This window comes from Phaenicophaeus curvirostris, chromosome 5 (assembly GCF_032191515.1).
Source record: "Phaenicophaeus curvirostris isolate KB17595 chromosome 5, BPBGC_Pcur_1.0, whole genome shotgun sequence".
NCBI lineage: Eukaryota > Metazoa > Chordata > Aves > Cuculiformes > Cuculidae > Phaenicophaeus > Phaenicophaeus curvirostris.
The window spans coordinates 28,306,501-28,326,389 of NC_091396.1; the positions used below are offsets into that span (position 1 = coordinate 28,306,501).

At 36.1% G+C, this 19,889-nt stretch overlaps 1 protein-coding gene across 1 annotated transcript in view; it reads left to right on the top strand.

Annotated features, from left to right (window-relative positions):
• Nucleotides 1-18,466, top strand: part of MYBPC3 (myosin binding protein C3) — a 62,629-nt gene extending 44,163 nt beyond the window's left edge. The window contains exons 26-33 of the mRNA XM_069858138.1: nucleotides 1,148-1,315; nucleotides 2,596-2,684; nucleotides 7,558-7,753; nucleotides 12,407-12,546; nucleotides 13,240-13,399; nucleotides 13,936-14,072; nucleotides 16,599-16,785; nucleotides 17,856-18,466. Of these exons, the coding sequence (XP_069714239.1) occupies nucleotides 1,148-1,315; nucleotides 2,596-2,684; nucleotides 7,558-7,753; nucleotides 12,407-12,546; nucleotides 13,240-13,399; nucleotides 13,936-14,072; nucleotides 16,599-16,785; nucleotides 17,856-17,866 (1,088 nt within the window). The 3' untranslated portion in view covers nucleotides 17,867-18,466. The remainder of the gene's footprint in view (nucleotides 1-1,147; nucleotides 1,316-2,595; nucleotides 2,685-7,557; nucleotides 7,754-12,406; nucleotides 12,547-13,239; nucleotides 13,400-13,935; nucleotides 14,073-16,598; nucleotides 16,786-17,855) is intronic.
• Nucleotides 18,467-19,889: the final 1,423 nt, after the last annotated feature.

Genomic DNA, 19,889 nt, shown 5'->3' on the forward strand with positions numbered 1-19,889 from the left:
AAACACTAAAACTGCAACTGCTTCACTGCAGTATGCCAATAAACTAACCATATCCAGTACCATTAAATTTTAACTGTAATCTATAATTAACATCATTGCCCACCATCACCAGCCTTACTACAATATGGCTGTAAAATCATGATAGACACATCAACCATAACATCAACTTCACAATCATCATAAACTCTAATGCAGAAAAGTATTACAAAAAATGCCAGTGCTGTTCCAGACTCACTAGGATACTCATGTTGCACTCACAAATTGTGTATTTCTTAAAAACAGTATAATAAAATGACTGTAACATTAGTCAAGCTTTAGGGCAACTGTTACCTTATCTCATTTAATACTTGTAGTCTGATAATAAAGAGTGTAACAGCACCATCTCTAAAACACTCAATTTATTGTGATGCTACAACGTAACATTTATGTTGTAAAAATTAAATAACATTTCTAATCACTTCAATCATGACATTTTCTCTGACACTAAGCTCAATTACCATATAACCCTAACTAGGGCTTTTACAGGGTATAACTTATCCATAAATAATCTCTAGTCTTTAATGAGGTATCATCATGGTATCACCAGACTCCCTATGTCATCGTCATAGAAGAATTATTTCATCAGTCGTACTTTGTCACTAGAATAACTAAGAAAACCCTAAGAATTCTGTTCTACATTGTCAATTGAGAAGTTATTAATAAATTTCAACAGTTGTGTGGTCTATTATTGTTTTCAGCATATGTGGCTTATGCAAATCCATTTGGACATCCACCTATTCCAAGAAAAAATAAGTTAAAACTTCACTCTCTTGCTAAAAATACTTCCCAAGTTCTCTCCCACACACCTCTTGCTAATGAAAATAAGAGAAGCCCCATGGCTCTAAGCTCTGTAAAACAAAATGCCAAGGGAACTACCCAAAGATGATTTCCTTACCCTTAGCTATTGTGACTTTACAGAGTGTATATAATCCATAACTCTGTGTGTAAATGTAAGTTCTATATCCAGAGCACCTTTTCCAGCTTAGTTTATTCCCTTTTAAAAGTAGTATTGCCTGTTAAATTAATTTTACCCTACTTTCAATCATAGACAAGGCATCAGTTTAGGAAAATATTGTATTATTACAATACACAAATCCTGTACTTGCAGCTACAGAATGGATTCCAGCTCTTCCAGGCCTAACTGAGCGCACATCTGCACTGATTAAAGACCTGGTCACAGGGGACAAACTTCATTTCCGTATAAAGGCTATAAACTTGGCTGGTGAGAGTGGAGCAGCAATAATCAAAGAGCCTGTTACTGTTCAAGAAATCCTGCGTGAGTATCTCGACTGAACGAATCTTATTCATCTGTTTCCTCTGGTCAAAATTCTAATCACGTACCTATGCAGAAAAACTTTGGGACTGACCAGCCTGTGCCTGCTGAGAATAACACCCAAATGGCTCTTTCAGATTGGCCAGTTGCCCAGAATCTTCTGATCCCTAGAACATTACTATACTCTCCAGGTCTTACGTTTCTAAAGCACAGTACTTAAAACAAAATCCCACTTCTTACTTTCAAAATAAGGACGTTTCGCCTCTTTTAAAGGCACTGTCACCATTTAAGAGACACATTTTTTAACATTTAGCTTACTGGTGGAAAAGTTGTTTCATTACTGCAAAATGACTTTGTTGGCTGTGGCAAGAGATCTATTTAAATAAAAGCAGTTATCTGTACTTGATTGTCCTAGGTTATTAATTAACACCCTGTGTATCATACAACAGCAGTAGATTATAAGTCATTTGAACAGACTCCAAAAGATATCAAGAGCTGCTAATAGTGGATTCCTCAACCTTTACTCCCATGAAGTGTCTGCCAGAGTCTCACTGACAGTAAAATGACTCTGTGTAAATGAAACAAAGTTGTAATGCATCTCAAAACCACATGGACATGGAGACAGATACTCCAACTGTATGTTAAAAAATTCATTCTGTAAATGACTAGGAAAAAAATAAGGAGTATATGGGGAACATAGAAAGCCTTCCAGCGAGGTAGAGGAAAGCAGGGACTAGATGAAAGAACATGCAACGTTTTTTTGTTAGTAAAAAGTAGGTTGGTACAATGCAATTCAGCTCCTTCCACCTCCAAGAAAGGACTGCAACTGACTGGCTGTAGAAAGAAGCTGCCAGAGCAACATAGCAATAGATAAGTCACAGTCTATGATCACTCTTTTACTCCAACACACTCTGTCCTGTTCATTCTACTGAACTGAAAGATCTTAAAGTAACTGAAGTCCACACAGAAGGCTCATGTCTGATGGAAATCACCCAAAGCTGGCATTTCAGATGAGACACAGTTTCACAAGTCTCACTGTCATTGAAACCTGTTCAGTTGCAAATATATAACTAAGATTTGCTACTTAATTTGCATGCAGTAGACAAATATATTTGAAAGTACTTGGAGAATTAACTAATCCTTAACTGTATAAACAGCATTGGCTTGTTCTTCCTATGCTGACAAGTATCCAAGCCTCGCCTCTTTGGTGTTTTATTTGTCCTATGAGCAATGTTTCGAATTATCAAAAGCTTTGTATTTAATGTGCAAATACTTAACTGCAGAGCGTCCCAAAATCTGGCTGCCACGCCATCTCAGACAGACTCTAGTGAAGAAAGTGGGTGAGACAATCAATATTGTCATCCCTTTTCAGGTATGTATTGGTTTCTATTTTGTCATGGTTATTTATCATTACTTATCTAACGTAGCTTCCCTTATGCAAGTTTCCCTTGTCTCACTGCTTAAGCAGTATTACATAAAGTATGGCTGATGATTAAAAAAACCTCTCAAACATTAAAGAAAGGGGAAAAAATAATAAACTCCTCTTCTTTCAGTCACATTTTTTTAAAGCCACAGTTTCTTCCATAATCCCTCCTTTTGGGGGAGAAGGGAAATAAGTTCTGTAAGTAAGTGCAAGTCTGTTCTTGCTTATTGACTAGAAGTGTATCTTAAAGAGAGAAGTACAAAAAAGTATAAGAATTCTGCCAACAACTTATGTGAAGGAAAAGCGCATGATGCTACTGGGCAACTTCTTTGCCAAAAGTGTGTACAGTCATTTCTGAAAGGCTGACTGCAAAAATTAGAGTTTGTACATAAACAGAATATCACAAGTTGCCATACGTAAAATCTGTGTTTACACGAAGAATAGCTTGGGCGTTACTTTACATGAGCTCAAGATGTAAAACATGTTGCATGGCAAGGATTATTAGGACAGCATGCACAAAATATCCAATACACACACAGACTGACCTAACCAGTTACCCTACCGTTGCATTTTCTACATCTATAGAGTAACTATAATGACTACTTGCAAAACGCCACATGAATTTTTTTTTTCAGATGTAAGACTATAATATCAATACAGTGCAAGAATTACTGTGTGACAAGAGAACACTTTCTGAGACATAGAAAAACAAACTGTAAATTGCAGATTGTGGTTCTGACCTCTGACAGAGATATAGAATCATAGAATCACCAGGTTGGAAAAGACCCACTGGATCATCGAGTCCAACCATTCCTATTAAATACTAAACCATGCCCCTCAGCACCTCATCCACCTGTCCCTTAAACACCTCCGGGGAAGGTGTAAAGACTGATATTTACCAACTTAGCTGTATCATTTAATCTAGTCCTCATTCATAATTTGAGGAAACTAAAATTACTGTGCTGACCAGGGTTGACATTTATGAAAATGTAGTCACTGTTACTAGTGAAGAGTTTTGAAATTTTCATGTAAAAGATCCTGGAGATGTGCAGAATATTTTTTCAGCAAGGCACACATAAGTGTACATGTTACCTATGTTCTTTTTTTTTTTGTCCAGTACGAGTAGGACAATAAAAAAAACAACAACCTATAAGAGCAATACCTATGTAAAGTAAAATATAGGTCTTCTGCCCGGTGGTTACTGGGTTACATGAAAAGTTGATTTTTCACAAAGTTATACTAAGCAGTAAACACTTGCAAACCAATACATGGAGTAATAGGCTTGAATTGCGTGCTTGCACTACTTTGACATAATTTATATTTTTCTTATATTATATTTATATTTTTCTTCCACATCTATCTGCAAAATTGCTAGAAAGGCCCCTTTTCTAAGGTCTAGCCACATGTAAAACTCAAGATTTACATGTGGCTAGACCTTGATGTAAAACTCAAGATTTACATGTGATATTTTTTTTAGTTACATAAGTTTAAAAAACCCAAACAGATATTTTGGCTGCTTTGATGTCCGATTTGAAGAAAATTTGCACAATATTGACAAGCTGTCCTATAGCAGAGGAACTGTTAAAGTTTGATTTTTTAAAGATTTCTGTCTTATGTCTCCTACATCACCTTCTTCCCAGCATAATAACCCTTCTCTTTTTCTTAGAGCAGCCTCACTGCAGTATTCCCAGAGATCTGCCAATTTTTGCCCTACTCCTCTAGGCAGTCTTAGCTGACATGCCTTCAGTTCCCCAGGCCAGGGAAAGTACATGTAGCAACTAATCCAGAGCTTTGCCTGTCCTGCCTGATCATTCAGCCATGGCCAAACAAAACGGATAAAGACCAAGTCTTCCCTCGCCTCTTTTGAGCGAGGACACTAACTGAGGTTGTGGCATTTCACCCTGTCATCAGTTTTCACGAAAATGTACTAAGCTAATCTTAAAAGAATTCTAGTGCACTGTCAAATTTAGCTGAAATGAACCAATTCAAAATGTTAGAGCAGCTGATTGACACACAGATCCTGTGATGGTATAAACTCTGTCTCCTAAAAGTTAAGGCTAACAAAAAAAAAAAAAAAGCTAAAATCGATCCATCAACACCAAATTTCATCCCAAGAACAAAACTAGAGGATTTTAATCCAAGAGATATTTTACAAGTAATTATATTTGCATTAGTGTTTAATTGCAGCTATAGCTACAATTCTTAATACAGCAAAAGCTATTTAGTAAATGCAAAACTGATGCTTGTCCAAAAAAAGCAAAGCAAAAAGAACATTTCACTTAATATTCTGAAAAAGTTTAAATCACTGACCATTTCTACTGAAGAAAAGTACTCTAATTAGATATGATTACAATGTTCAAATTACCAAAAATATATCGGAGAAAATACATGAATACCGGAATTATTGTGAACTCTGAGCTAGGGAACACAAGCAAGCAGAATAAACTGTGTGTCAGTGTCTTCTGCTATTTGCAGTTTCTGAGCAACCCTGCCAGTGACCTCTGTGATCACTACTTTGTCATTTAACACTGAATTTCTATTAAATACCTTGTCAAGTTATCCTGGTCTAAATGCTATTTACAAATCTATTACAATCTATAGATTAACATGCATGGGAAAGAACAAGTACAATATTATTACTAGCCCTTTTTGTGTGAGTGCATTAACAAGATGGGACATTTTGCTGAAAGGAGGGGAATCAACACATTCTTACTTCAAAATTAACTATATGGGCACATGATTGAAGAGATATTATGTGCTTTTAGTGAGCAGCCTTCTTGCCCATCATATACGTGTGAATATAAACATCTAAAAGAACTTAAATTCATTCTTCCCATGCACTAAACTCCCTGAAGTTTCTCTGGTGTGCTGTTTAGCCACTCTGTCACTCACTGGTCTCTCCCGGATTACCTTTTACACATTGCAGAAATCCAATCTTCTGAGATATGCATTAGGAACAGGCTATCTGTTTATGGTTTTCACAGTCTATAAATATAAGAGTATATGAAAACCAATACTTCACGCACTTGCAGTCTTTCACTGGAACTCACAGCACCTCAGAAAAGGAGGTGCTGTGAGTGAATGTATCTGATCAATCGCTCTTGGACACTAGCAGTAGCAAAGCTTGATTTATAGTTAATATACTTCTTAAGATAAAGATAATGCTATGGTTTCTCATGCCCATTTTTGTCAAGATATTTAGGGCAAGACCCTCGAGTCACCTCACTCCATCTAGAACTATTAAATCTTATTACTAGGGAGAAGGTACACTAGAACTGGACAAAATAATCTTGTATCTAATATTCCAGAGCTACAGGCCTGAGGCGACTATACTCTTCACTAGAAAGCAGTACGAAAATCAATTACCAGATGGGGAAAATGGAAGATACAAAACCATTGCTCATTCAAGATTTGTTATTGGGCTCAATGCAAAATTCAATTAAAATACATCTGAGGATTTAGATGCCATAGAAAAGAGTATTTATTAAGGAATAGAAATTTCCAGGTGTCTTAAGAGACCTTTAAATGTAATTTTGGACAGATCTTGGCCTGACTTTTATAAAACAAGTTTCTTCTAATGCCACAGAAAAAAAAAATTATGCTGCATGCTTTCTGAGAAATGCCAGACAAACCTGAAACAAAGTTGCAGCAAAGCACAAAGATTTGGTTTTATTCTGCCTACTTTTAGGCACCCGAACCAAGAGTCTGAGTACCCTAATCTCCCTCCATAGCCTAAGAAAAAGGATACAGTCTTACAGAGCATGTTCTAAGCACCCAGTGAACTGAGGAGCTGTCTAGAGGTGCTTACTCTGCTGCTGGCTAGAGGTGGAGGGCAGCATGTGTCCTTATTTCAATGCCGTAGACTTAGTTCCAGGACAGCCTAAGCAGATTTGACTGTAGGCTTTGATGGTCTCACTTACCCTCTCTATTTGAGTTATTCCTGGCATTTATCCAGTTCTGTGCTGCACTTTTTCACTATGGTTCATCCAGCAGAAACTTAAAAAATCCACCAAGCTTTTTCTGCAAGATTAACTATAAATGCAGTTAATGACTATGACAAGGCTCTTTTTTCTTTAAATTCTTGGTTTGGAGCTACACTATGGAAGAAGTACTCAAACATCTTTTGAAGAACTAAAATATTATCTACCAGATTTCCTGGAAGTGGCTGAGTGACAATGATGTAAACCACAAATATCTTACTGATTCCACAATTTCATAGGATGGAAGTTCATCTTCCAGGGGTGTAGCAACACTGTCAGACTGCTTAGGTTGACAATAACCAGAGCAATTTTAACAATGCAGAAAGAATTATACAGCAAGTTTCACATCCCAAAACTTCAAGATTATAGCAAGTTATCAAAAGATCTTAAAAATGCCTAAGGATAGAGAACTAAAGATTTTTAAAAGGCAGAGGAAGGAGCAAAGCTAATATACTCCTTGGATATTAAAGACATCTGTTATTTAATAATAACCATAGCAAACCAGATCAACCGTTGGCCTCATAAACTCCTTGGAAAGAGTACCAGCTCAGCACAAGTATATGTTTTTTCAATTTGTTCTCAGTCTAATTTCAGTCTCTTCTTGGATTATAACTAAATGGCATCCTCAAGGCATGGTGCCACTAAATCACACAGATGGCAACAAATATTTGTCTGCAAGGAAACAGAAATCGTAAAGTGTTTAGAGAATTTGCTATCTTAATTCTGCATATTAAATAAGGCTTTCTAGACTTGTAGATGTCTAAAAAACAGAAAAATGAAAAAAAATGAAATCTATGATAGCCTGAAAAAGCAGATAATAATCCTTTTTTCCCTCTCTTTAGGGTAAACCAAGACCCAAAATAATTTGGATGAAAGATGGTCAGATTCTAGACTCCAAGGATGTGGGAATTCGGAACAGCAACACGGACACAATCCTCTTCATCAGAAAGGCAGAGCTTCATCACTCAGGAGCATACGAAGTCATTCTTCAGATAGAAAACATGACCGATAAAGTTTCAATAACAATACAAATCATAGGTAAGAACTTGACAATATCAAAATCAAGAGTATCACACAAAACAAAATAATGGCCACACAGAGGCAATCCAATGATCCAGCTATCCAAGAATCCTTTCTCTGACAATGGTTGACAGCAAACAACCAGAACAAAGCTTTTGAACAGGGCTACCATGTCACTTCATTTTCCTAGTATATTTTCCTAATTTGAAATTACCTGTGTCTTGGAGATCTTCCGAGTTAGAGGGATTATCTGTGTGTACCTTAGCTACTGAGAGATTTTTTTCCTTGCATGATTTTATCCAGTCAATTTTTTTAATCCAAATCTAGTTTCAGAATCAAAGTATCCTTTTGTAAGGAATTTCAGTTTATGTGCATGCACAACTGCCTGTTTAGTATGTATTAAGTGTCTCCCAATAATTTCGTTTGATATCCATATACATTTTTATTAGGAAAAAACAATTTTCCATGCTACTCATGATTTTTAGCTCTCAGTCCCACTCTCCTCAGTTAACTTCCTCAAATGTTTGTTTATTTTCAAAAAGACACCGTTCTGTATCTTTGGTCATCTTTATCTCCCTTCTTTCTAACACTCTTGAGAGCGACAGAGAGAATTTGAGAGTTCTGTTGTTCTTGGGAATAGCCATGTTGTAGGAAAGGTAGGAAATACAAAACCTGGAATGGATATATTTTTATTAGTTTTCTTCAGAAGATAAGGACAGTGACAATAGCATTATTGCAATACTAGACCACTACTGTTCTGAGAATTAGCAACTACAACAAGACACAGTCCTCTGAATTTGGAAAATTCACTTTTACTGCCTGTTAAGAGTGTCTAGTTAGCTTGAGGATTAGTGGAGTCTTATTCTCTATTACTCAATTTCTAGTTCCTTTTCTAGCGTCATTTTGAAGGAATGTACCGTCAGAGCTCCAGTAACTTCCCTTGGGATTTTGTGAGATATAGTTTGAGATCTCGCCTGCTCAGATTTCATTAATGTTCAGCCAGAGCTCTTTGATACCTCCTCATTACAGCTCTATGTAAGACTCCTGATAACTGCTTTTATTTCTCTTTCCTCACTCTTTCACACTGTCATCCCAAATTCCTCCAATGCATCAATACATTCTTAGAATATGTATTTGTGCACAAAGAAAAGATGATTTACACATAACTCCTACTGCTCTGGAATTAAAGATGTCATGCTGATGTACTCTGCTTAAAATTTTATAAAATAACATTGGCAGAATGGGTATACAGTGCTGCCAACTGCAAACAAGAAAGCCCTAAGGAATTGAAGCAAATACGTCCACCAGCTGCCTCTGCTCAAGAGGACAGCTGTAGTTCTGCAACAGCAAAATTAGTAATTGGCAGCTAAAACAAATTAACTCCAAGGGAGTCAGATAAAGAGATGTGGTGCACTTTACACAACAAAACACCTTTCTAAAACTGGTTAGTGACCCTAGATTCCAGCATACTGCTCTTACAGCGTAGTACTAAGTATCTTCCACCCATTGTTTGGTACTGTAGACAGACAAACACACACACATATATACTATTATCAAGGAGTTATTTCATACAGAAAATGAATGGCTGAAAAAAAAGCAACTAATCTTATCATGCAGATTAATACATGTCAGAACTGGAGGACAGGTATTAAAATTTTCACTTCTTGTGCAGCTTGCTCGATAGAAAGGGAATAAATAAATTTCATTTAACTCCTGGCCAAGAAGAGAAAGGGCTTGTAACATACACAGATACTCCTGCAACCAAGGTATCTACTCTGATTCTTGATTCTGTCACTCTTTTGTTGATGCTACCTCTTTTCAATTCTGTCAACACCATTTTTTGCTCTTCAGATTTTATATTCTCTAGACAGGAGAGAATTATGGGTGATTCAGGCACTTTTTCTATACTACTAGTAATACTTTAGGTACTGCAGAATGGCATGCTGAAAAGCCAACCCACCTTTCAGAGATATAATAAATCAGTCAGTGATCTTTTGAGGTATATGTTCATCAGCTAATTTCCCTCAGCAAATGTCTACTTGAGGAAGGAGTAATGCTGGTAGCTTCAGCCCCTGTCTTCTTTGCAGTAAAGTAGGTAACCAAAAGTTCTGCTGCTGTGATGAGTCACTTGTCAGTCACACACAGGAGAAAACACTTCTGCTACTGCCATGACCTGCCTTTATTGACAAAACAATTGCTATGGTTCATGCTAGGAATCTACCAAAAATTGACTCTTACTATGGAAATACAATACCTTTCAAATACTTAAAGAAAGGTCTTAGATAATGTAAACATCTCCAGTCTCTGAAAAATACGGTTCCCTCAACTTTCCCCCCCACCTCTACATGAATTCATAAATGGTTCTTTCCACTATGCCTTCTGTTGACAAAAGCAAACCTCAATTTTATTTTATATTTTTTAACTGCAATTATTTATTTTTCTCAATGTTTATTCTTTGAAAAATTAAATTATAATTGCTTTTTGAAAGACAATCTGCACTTTATCTCTTCTTGACATTCTATGAAGTCAACAATATGCAAAAACCCTCAGATGAGTTCGTGCTAAGGTAGCAGAATGTTTCCCCAGAACATAAATCCACACTCTAAAACAGTGTCCTATAAAGGAAAATAATTTGCTGCAGATGCATCAGTACGATTAACTTTTCCCATCCTCTGTTCAAACTACCAGCTAGAGATGTACTGTTAGTACTGAGAAAGGAATATTCTACAAATCTGCAAAGGAATTTTGAATAGATATTCTTGCAGATTGCATCATCCCATCAAACCACAAAGATCAAGAATATAAAAATCTGCTTAGAAAATGTATCAATCGCTATCTTTTGCAAGACTGTCCTTTAAAAAGCCTTACAGGTATTGAGGCTTTCAGTACCCCCTTTTTCTTTATTCCACCTATACTATCATGAGTAGATATAATAATTGATTAAAAAGGGATCATTTAATCATTGAGTTGTTATCATATTAATCTAATAGCAGGTTAAGACTCAAACTGTTTTTCTGTTCTTACTAAAGTCATACTTTGAAATTGTTCCCCCCAATAATCACATCTATATCTATGTACATAAATACATACGTAAGAATGCCTTAAATATACACACACACACATGTACTCTCCTGAAGTCTGACTCTTCCAATAGATTACTGGAACAAAAAATGACCAGCCATTTCATTGGTTTTAGTTTTGAAGGGAGGTTGCCAGATAATTGGTTTTAGGTAACTAAGAACAATAAGGCATAGGCTTCAAAATCTATCTGTCCAGTAAGACTTCCCCAAAATGTGCACTATTTTCTTCTCTATACCTAAGACTATTTTTCTTCTATTTATCAGTCTCTTCCCATAGGAATTAATCTAACTACCAGCAACAAGATCTTCACAGTTTTTGACAAGCCATTGCGTAAGCATCCCTTTAAAACAAAAAAGCAATAGATGGAATGAGAGCAACGTGTTTCATATTCCTTACTGAACTTCATGCAGTGTTTTAGTTGGCTCCAGTGTTTAGCAATTTAGAGGACAGAAAGTGTTAAATCTAATTATAAAGCAGTGTCTGATTCCAGACTACGCCAGTGAGAAGAAAATTATGATGTCATGCTTTGACATAGAAATTCACAGTTGTCCTAATAACAGTAAAGGCTGGTTTGTGTATCCTTCTTTAAGTAACAAGTTTTAAATTACAAGCAATCTATAATTATGTTCCTTTGTGCTTTGCTCATTTCAAACCTACATCCATCAGATTCTTACTATTTTCTTCATTTTTCCAGCTTAGTCAAGAGGGGCAACAGTTTCCATTCAGCTATCCAGATTGACCCCAAGACACTCTTCCCTTAATCACAAGACCATTTACCCAGGCCCAGTGATCGCACCCTTAACAGGTGCTGTCACTTAGACCAACAATCTAACATATCAAAATGGAGATCTAGCACCTTCATGTTAAAACAGACTGGAATATTACTTAATAAATCTAATTTAAATGCTATGGTATTTGACTAAGCAACAACAACATAAACATGAATGATCCTTAAAAGAAGGAAAGAAGAAAATCATTATCATTTTATGATATATATTATTCTAAATATTTCCATATATATGTCCACACATATGGACACAGACTGCTGTACTTCTTTGAGAATTTGCTCTTTTTCTAGGTATTACAGATAAATATCACTAGTAGTCACGCTAACAAGCACTGCGGCAACAAGAAAGAGTCAGTCCCAAATGGCTTTTCTTAGCCAACTGGAATACATACCCAGTTGCCTTCATTGCTTCTATTAGTTTCAGTGTACCTGAAGGGCTGGGGACATGCACTGAGGTAACTAAGCAAGTAATAAAACTGTAATAAGAGTTAATTACACCCATCCAAACAACACGTACTTCTTATTCCATTTTAAGGAAGAATTTGTCTGTTTCCTACATTACTAATTCTACTGTGTTGTCTATTTCTCAGTAGGTGTCAGGCCTCCAAGAAGAGTACTAAGAGGATATTTGAAAATTTCCTTACTTTCTGTTTTACAGTTTTCCTTTCTTATAAATGAAATGTATTACTATGGAACAGTTGTAGATTGCTATCAAGTTCTATTTTTTTCCTGTATGGAAGGAAATGACAAAGCTTTTAGATCTTGAACCAGAAGCTCAGGGGTTTTTTTTGTCTCCTCTGCAGACAAGCCTGGTCCTCCTCAGAATATAAAACTTGTAGATGTTTGGGGATTTAATGCAGCCCTGGAGTGGACACCTCCACAAGATGATGGCAATGCACAGATTTTGGGCTACACAGTCCAGAAAGCTGACAAAAAGACAATGGTAAGAAAGCACACTGACTTTGTATCGAATTTAAACTACTACTTGCTCTTGGAAAACAGAGACTTGAGAAAAACAGCTAAATTCATGACCCTCAGTTGTGTGTCCAAGGTGTCCTATGACATTTCAGAGGCAGAAGAACAGAATCTAAAAAGAACCCAAAGGCTCCTTCTAGATCTGTATAAAATGCCAAGTAGAAAATGTAAGAAGACAGACCTAGCCTGTCCCACCTGTGGTGGTGACTGCACAGATAGCTCTGCTGAGAAGGTGGAATTTTATTTTTTATTTGGAATTATATTTTTCATAAACTCAGGGAAAAACTATAGGGGAGGATGAAGAGAGATGCATGTATGCTAGCCAAACAAGAAAACATCTTTTTCATGGATGTCCCCATCAAGTAGTCACGTTCCAGGGACATATCTTGTACCAGGTTCCCCAGATACAAGTAGGGTTAAAATGTAAAGAAGTGGGGTTTTTTTCTTAGAATGCAAGTGTCCATACATCTATCACACCAGCCAGAAAAACAAAAGTAAGAAAATAGATCAGCTGATCTTCAGGGAAAGCAACATAAAATTCCTTTTGCAGGCCAATAGCCAACTACCTGTCTTTCCCTTGTAGCAAGATCTCTCCATACCAAAACAAGCACCATGTCTGACCTCTTGTAGTGTCTTTCTAATGAGTAAAATCTTGTTACAGGAATGGTATACCGTTTTTGATCACTATCGTCGCACAAACTGTATCATCTCTGACCTGATTATGGGAAATGAATATTTTTTTCGAGTCTTCAGTGAAAATTTGTGTGGATTGAGTGAAACCGCTGCAAGCACCAAAAATCCTGCCTATATCCAAAAAACAGGTAACATTCTTCAAAACAATGATTGCAAAAGCTGCTAAGTACTAGAAGTAATACATCAGTAAATGAAAAATACAGTATTACTAAATGCACCACCAAAAATATTTTCATTACTTAGTAAACAGCACTTACAAGATATTTCAGCATCAAGAACCCTCATCTTCTGTACTAACATGAACATCTGTCAAAAATATTTAATCACACAGTCTTCCTAAGCAATACGATTGAAGAAAATAATACAACAAGGGGGCTGTATTTCCATTCTGGGGCTAAAAGTTTAAGCTGTCTGTGGTGAAGACTTCCCCTGCAAACATATGGCTTTCATATTTTCAACAGAAGCTGAAAACCCATGAAGGCAAGGACTTTGTGCTTTAAATGAGGCCCTAAACGAGATGTATTTTAAAGTTAAATGAGTTTAAAGATTTGTTGTATCATAAATGCCGTAGCTTTGAAGCTTTTCTAAATTAGACAAACAGATAGCACACAAGTCAACAGAAATGAAAACACAGTTCTTACTATTTTGTTTCCTTGAATTGCAGGCACCACTTATAAGCCACCGAGTTACAAAGAACATGACTTCTCTGAACCTCCAAAATTTACCCACCCTTTAGTAAACCGTTCTGTGATTGCAGGATACAACACCACACTGAGCTGCGCTGTAAGAGGAATCCCCAAGGTACAGATTACATCAATTATCAATGAGCCAGGAGGCTGCCTTAGAATTCATGTCAGTTCAGTATGAGTGGAGTGTAACATGTCTGTACTAAGTAAAAGCAAAGGTCACCTAATTATCTCTTGCCTCACTCATAAGTGATGCTTAACTAGAATGCATGGTGGAAGCGTTTGTGTGGTTGTGCGCAGAATCAGTGGGGCAGTAATGTAAAAGAGAGAGTAAAGGGCAGTCATTGGTTACAGTAACACCACACCCCTGAAAACGCAAACAGAATCCACTCAATGAAGAAGGTAAACAGCAACAAGTATCTTCCGACAGTGTATATTTTGTTCTTTTCAGTCTTTCAAGAAAAGAGCAATTAATGTTCCATTAGCCTAAATCATATATTGGAACACCAGTTTTTGTTACGTGTAGATCCACACAACTTTTTGAGAGTCTGAGTTATTCTGCAAAATTAACTAGAATAAGATCCGCTATCATGTGTGAAGTTTTGGGAGGGTTATTCTTTTTAGTCTCGTGAGAATATTTTCTCAGTCTAAATATATTTGTTGAAGTCTCTTTAAAGATATCAAAAAGGTGTACTTCTTAATTAGTCAGGAACAAGCAATAAAAACCATATCAGCTAGGAGCTAAATTTAGGTTTCTCAAAAAAGGGAAATAGACTTTTTGTCTGCAGTGAAAGAATTAACCATATTATGACATAATGTTGTCCTAAATTTATAACAGTACAATCACAAAATATTCAATACCCTTTCTCTTCCCCTTCTGGCTTCTTATTTCCGTATGCTCTCCCTTCCTTGTGCCTGAAGAAACATCTGATAGCTGCACAGCAAAACATTTATGACAATTGCTCAAAGTCCAAATTAACTAAAAAAAAAAAACCACCCACATAGTCTTAACGCAATCATTTGCTGCAGTTCATGGAGACGGAGGTCCAGACAAAACTCAAATCCAAAAAGGAAACATACCCACATAATTAGCTACAAAAAGAAAAGGAACACTATAGAAGAAATACCAGCAACTGCAGGCAAAATACATCCTCCCAGAGCTGACTCAATTTAGATTCATTATGAAATGGCAATGTTAGTAACGGTACTCCCTCTTGGTTAACTGACTTTTTTTGTGCATCTATATCCACTTGATTAAGTTGCCATGGTTTTAAGGAGATTGTAAGAAAAATTTCATCTTTCCCAGCTGTTAAATACAGGAGTTGCAGGCTTTTGAATATGAGCATGCTAGCTCTTCCTTCCTCATTAGCCTGAGAGGTAAAAAAGTTCTCATCCTTCAGTACACCTGATACTCTTAAAGCAATATATTTCTGTGCTTGCATTGCCCAAATTAACCTTAACAAAAATATTCTGTACCTGCTGCAGGTCTTGTTCACACAGAATAGCTTATAGATAGAGCTTTCCAGTTCTGGATAACTATAGGTTATCAAACCCACCTCAGATCTGATCTGTACAGCGTGAAAATGTTACCAGTTCAAGCAGAGCCAATATTCATGCCCTGGTAGCATAGCTGAAATAAAATACATACATCCAGAAAGATAAAGAAGCTATAAAATAAAAAAAAAAAGAAAAAATTTTGAGGCAGGAAAAAAAAACCAGCTGGTATTATGAAAGAAAATTAAGCATGGCCCCTGGGATGCACTGAATTTTACATCACAGGTCAGAGACAGAAGTGATTCAGTTGATTTGAATGCACTCTATAATAGTGCAGTATTCGGGGGGGGGGGCATATTGATTGGTGAAGAAGCAAATGATGCCAATTCTGAAAGTAAAACAGATGAATGCAGAGCTTGATCTTCTACTCAATCAACTCTATTTCTGTACTATAGTACTAAGGAGCTTGAAATAAATAAGAGCAGTTTGCTTTATATTGTATGTTTCATTTTCAAAATTTCACTTATAAAAATTAGAGGCACATTTTCAGGTACTAGAAACAAAACACAGTGGCTTGAATCAGTACAGAGCCAACCACTTTATTGCTCAGCTGAAGCCAACAGAAACTTTATTCTTAAATTCCTGAAGTTGCTAAAGATACGCTAAATCGTTTGCTAGATTTCTATGCTAAATCCTAATACGCCAGAATTCTCTCTCAGCCCAATCCTTGACATCTCAAGTTGGCCACCCAATATCTGCAGACCTTTATGACACTTATGCTCTAGTAATCTGTGCAGTTTAATTCCCCTTATGTAAGATTTGAAGCAGTCAGATATATTTTAATAAGCACAATTAAATAACTCCAGAAGGAATGAATTTGTAGCCTGTTTGTAGGGGTTTTAGAAAATTGTAATAAAATAGGGTACAGACCTATATTCTCTGTGCGCTATATGAGAGTTAAAGAAAATAGTCAATATTTAAATTATTAGTTTCATTAATTTCCACTGAATGAGGAGAGGTTCCTTGAAAAATTATTAACACTGCTGTGTAATACATGTATAATGCATAAATATTTGATGGTCAAATTAAAGCTGCAAGTCTTCAACTACTACCTTCTATTTTGAAAATTATCTTTTATGTTCTCCAGCCAAAGATATTCTGGTACAAAAACAAAATGGATCTCTCTCGGGATGCCAAATACCGCATGTTCAGTAAACAGGGTGTGTTGACCCTGGAAATTCGGAAACCCACTCCATTTGATGGTGGTTCTTATACCTGTAAAGCTGTTAACGAGTGTGGTGAAGCTGAAATAGAGTGCAGACTGGACGTCAGAGGTAATCAGATGAATCTTCTGAATAACACTAACACTACAATGAAGAACAATCAATGGATGTCTTAAAAAAAACCTAACTCTTTGGTGCTATACAAATTTGTTAACTGCATGCACCAGCAAGACGGTGGTTTTCATTCTGAACTGCTATGCTAGAATTAAGTTACTTAATACAGTTCTGAAGATGGATAATTATTGTGCTCTGTCTTAGTATTTCTAGAGAAGATACTTGGCACTGGAACATAGATCTAGCTACAAACACTGCATTGTGGATAATTTTATTATTCTTTGTTCCACACCCTGTAATTGAAAGTTTTAAATTAATTTATTAGCTGTTAGACATATGGAAAAGGTGGTTCATGCGACATCACAAACATTTTTCAAACATGTATAGTTTATTTTGTTTGACAAAGGGGCCAGGGGAAAAAGTCACATATTTGTAATGCAGTAAGAAAGATTAACTAAATATTTTCAGTAAAGCTGCTATGAACCTATGTGTTTGTCAATATGAATATGTACAGCACCACTTTAAATGCTCATCAAAACCAGAAAAAAGCTGTGAAAGTAACCTGCGTAACAGCTATTAGTGGAGATTCGTCTTCAGCACTGCAAGCCTGAAGATATATGTACACAGCACAGAGTTCAATATTTTAGTCAGTGGTACATCAGGAAGGTGTAGACAGTACACCTTGCAGTGCTGGGCACCGATACTATCACTGGGGCCTTGGCAGCAAGCAATTCAGCTTCATTAGTACAATGATGAAGTCAGACTAAGAACTCTGAAATGCCTAACTAATCTATGCAGTAGCTTATTAAGACACACTACTTTGAGCTCAATGGCTTCTTCAAGTTCCATGTTCCATGCTATATTGTACAGTGTAGACATGGCTCAAAGCTTAATATTTTCATCTTCTGAAGCTTGCTTTAGGAACATTAAATCTCCTTGGAATCATCAGATAAAAGAAACTACTATAAAAGCTTCCATATTTCACCTTCAGCACTAAGTCTCAACTTAAAATTAGCATCTTTTAATGGCTGATAATATCTTAATTTTTTTTTATTTTTATTCTCTAGCACCTCAGTAAAACCGCGAATCTCAATTCATCTGCAAGTCAAGGTATGAATCAAAACACTTCAGCTGGATAAAAGAGCAATGGATGTTTGGTTAGATATAAGATTAAACGATCATTAGATATTCATGTGAGAGACTCCATAGAATTTTTATCATCATATTGGCTTGGGGCAGTGCTTGTTTTTATTTCTGTTTGATTCTTCAGTAATCATACTAAGAGCACATTCCTGCAGGGTAATTTATTTGGTTTATTTTAAAGTTCAGATTTCATGGGTCTCAACCTTTAATATACCGTGACAGTGTAAAAATTCATAAGAACAACAGAACACTTTGCTGACTCTTTTCTTAACTCACTACAAGCACTCCTTCTAGGATACTGCTTCTTATTAATATAGAGCTAAACAGCATTAATAACGTCTGTGTGTTACTTTAACCAAGCAAGCAGAGTTAAAATTATAGTGCATCTAGAAGCTCAATGTAGATTTTAGACTTTAAAAAATTAAATAGGCATAATAAACAATCAGGTAATGTATTTGACAATAAATCCTTCTCCTTGTTCTCTGTCTCAGCATTGGAATGGAACTTGAAAAGAAAAATACATGAAGAAATTAATGCAGGATCATATCAGTTGCATTAGGAGTCCTGTTCATCTTCAGTCATTTACTGTATGTGTACTAAGAGGTGGCAGTGTCCTCTAGTGCCCTGCTTACTCAGCATGTTTTCAGATGATATTTCCTCTTTTCATACATCTGTTTTAGTTACATTGCCTCTGTCTCCATGTGAAGAAATACAGGGAAATAAAGATAAAACTTCCCCCATTTCATACATAACGTGTGTCTAATTTTTAGAATTATGTGTAAACCCAGTCCATTCCTAATGTTTGAAACAAACACTAATTCCCCCTTTCTGCAGTTCTCTCCATTTTCTTTTCTCAGAATTCTGACATTCTTTGTAAGAAACAAGTAGCTAAGAATAATGAAACACTAACAAAGTATTTGTAATATTTAATGACTTTTCACTATACTGATCTCAGCACAATAGAAACTAACTTTCATTCCTGCTGCTTTTACTGACAGCGCTTGAAATATCCACTTCTGTGCTGTTGAGCAGATCTCTGCAGAACCATGTCCAAAACACACCATTTGGGAATATCTGGCTATAGCTATTGTTCTGCTTTATGTAGGTAATAGCTTCTTTGATAATTACTCATTACTGGTTTTCTAGCTTTTAAAAAGACGCATGTATAGAATTCTGGTTGTTGGATATTTCTGCAGCCAGTCACAGACATCATACGAATCTACAGAGATAACTTTGTACATCAAAGGAAACAGTGAAAGATGAAACAAAGATTATTTGCACATAAATAAAATATTTCAAAAGAAAAAGCTGGTGATGAATGCAACAAACATACTGTCATCAAATATTACTGAAGCCTTTCGAAAGTTTATGAGTGCTATGTATGTATTTCTGCAGATAATTTTGCCTAATCAAATGACACAATAGCATTTCTGGCTTCTCATCTACTAGTTCGAATAGTATTCAGGGTGGGGTGGTTTTTTTGGATCTGCAGTAGTTGTTAGGTTCTGGCTGGAAAGCACTTTTTAATGATCACTGTACAAGAGAATGTGGGAAGACTAAATTAATCCAGGAAGCAACGTCTTTTGGAAGAAACAGCACTAAGGAGATGAAGTAATACTACTTCCCTGTCTCCAACATGCCAGTTGAGATGGGAAAGCAAGTCTGACACAGCATGTTAGTTGTACTAAACAAGCAAATATGTCTTCATAATAAAAACACTGACAATGAGATTTGTATTTTGACTGTATTATTATGGTACCAGAAAAAAGAAGGGTACTCCTCTAAAATCAAAGTCAACTTATCCAAGGTTAACATTTTTCTGTTGCATGTTGCTATTATTCAACAAACAAATAAAAAAAAGATGGAAAAACAAGTTTACATTGGTTTGTACTTTCATTATCTGAGCAAAACTATGATTTTTAAAAAAAAGGCATGTACTGCACATAGAAGTCAGAGAT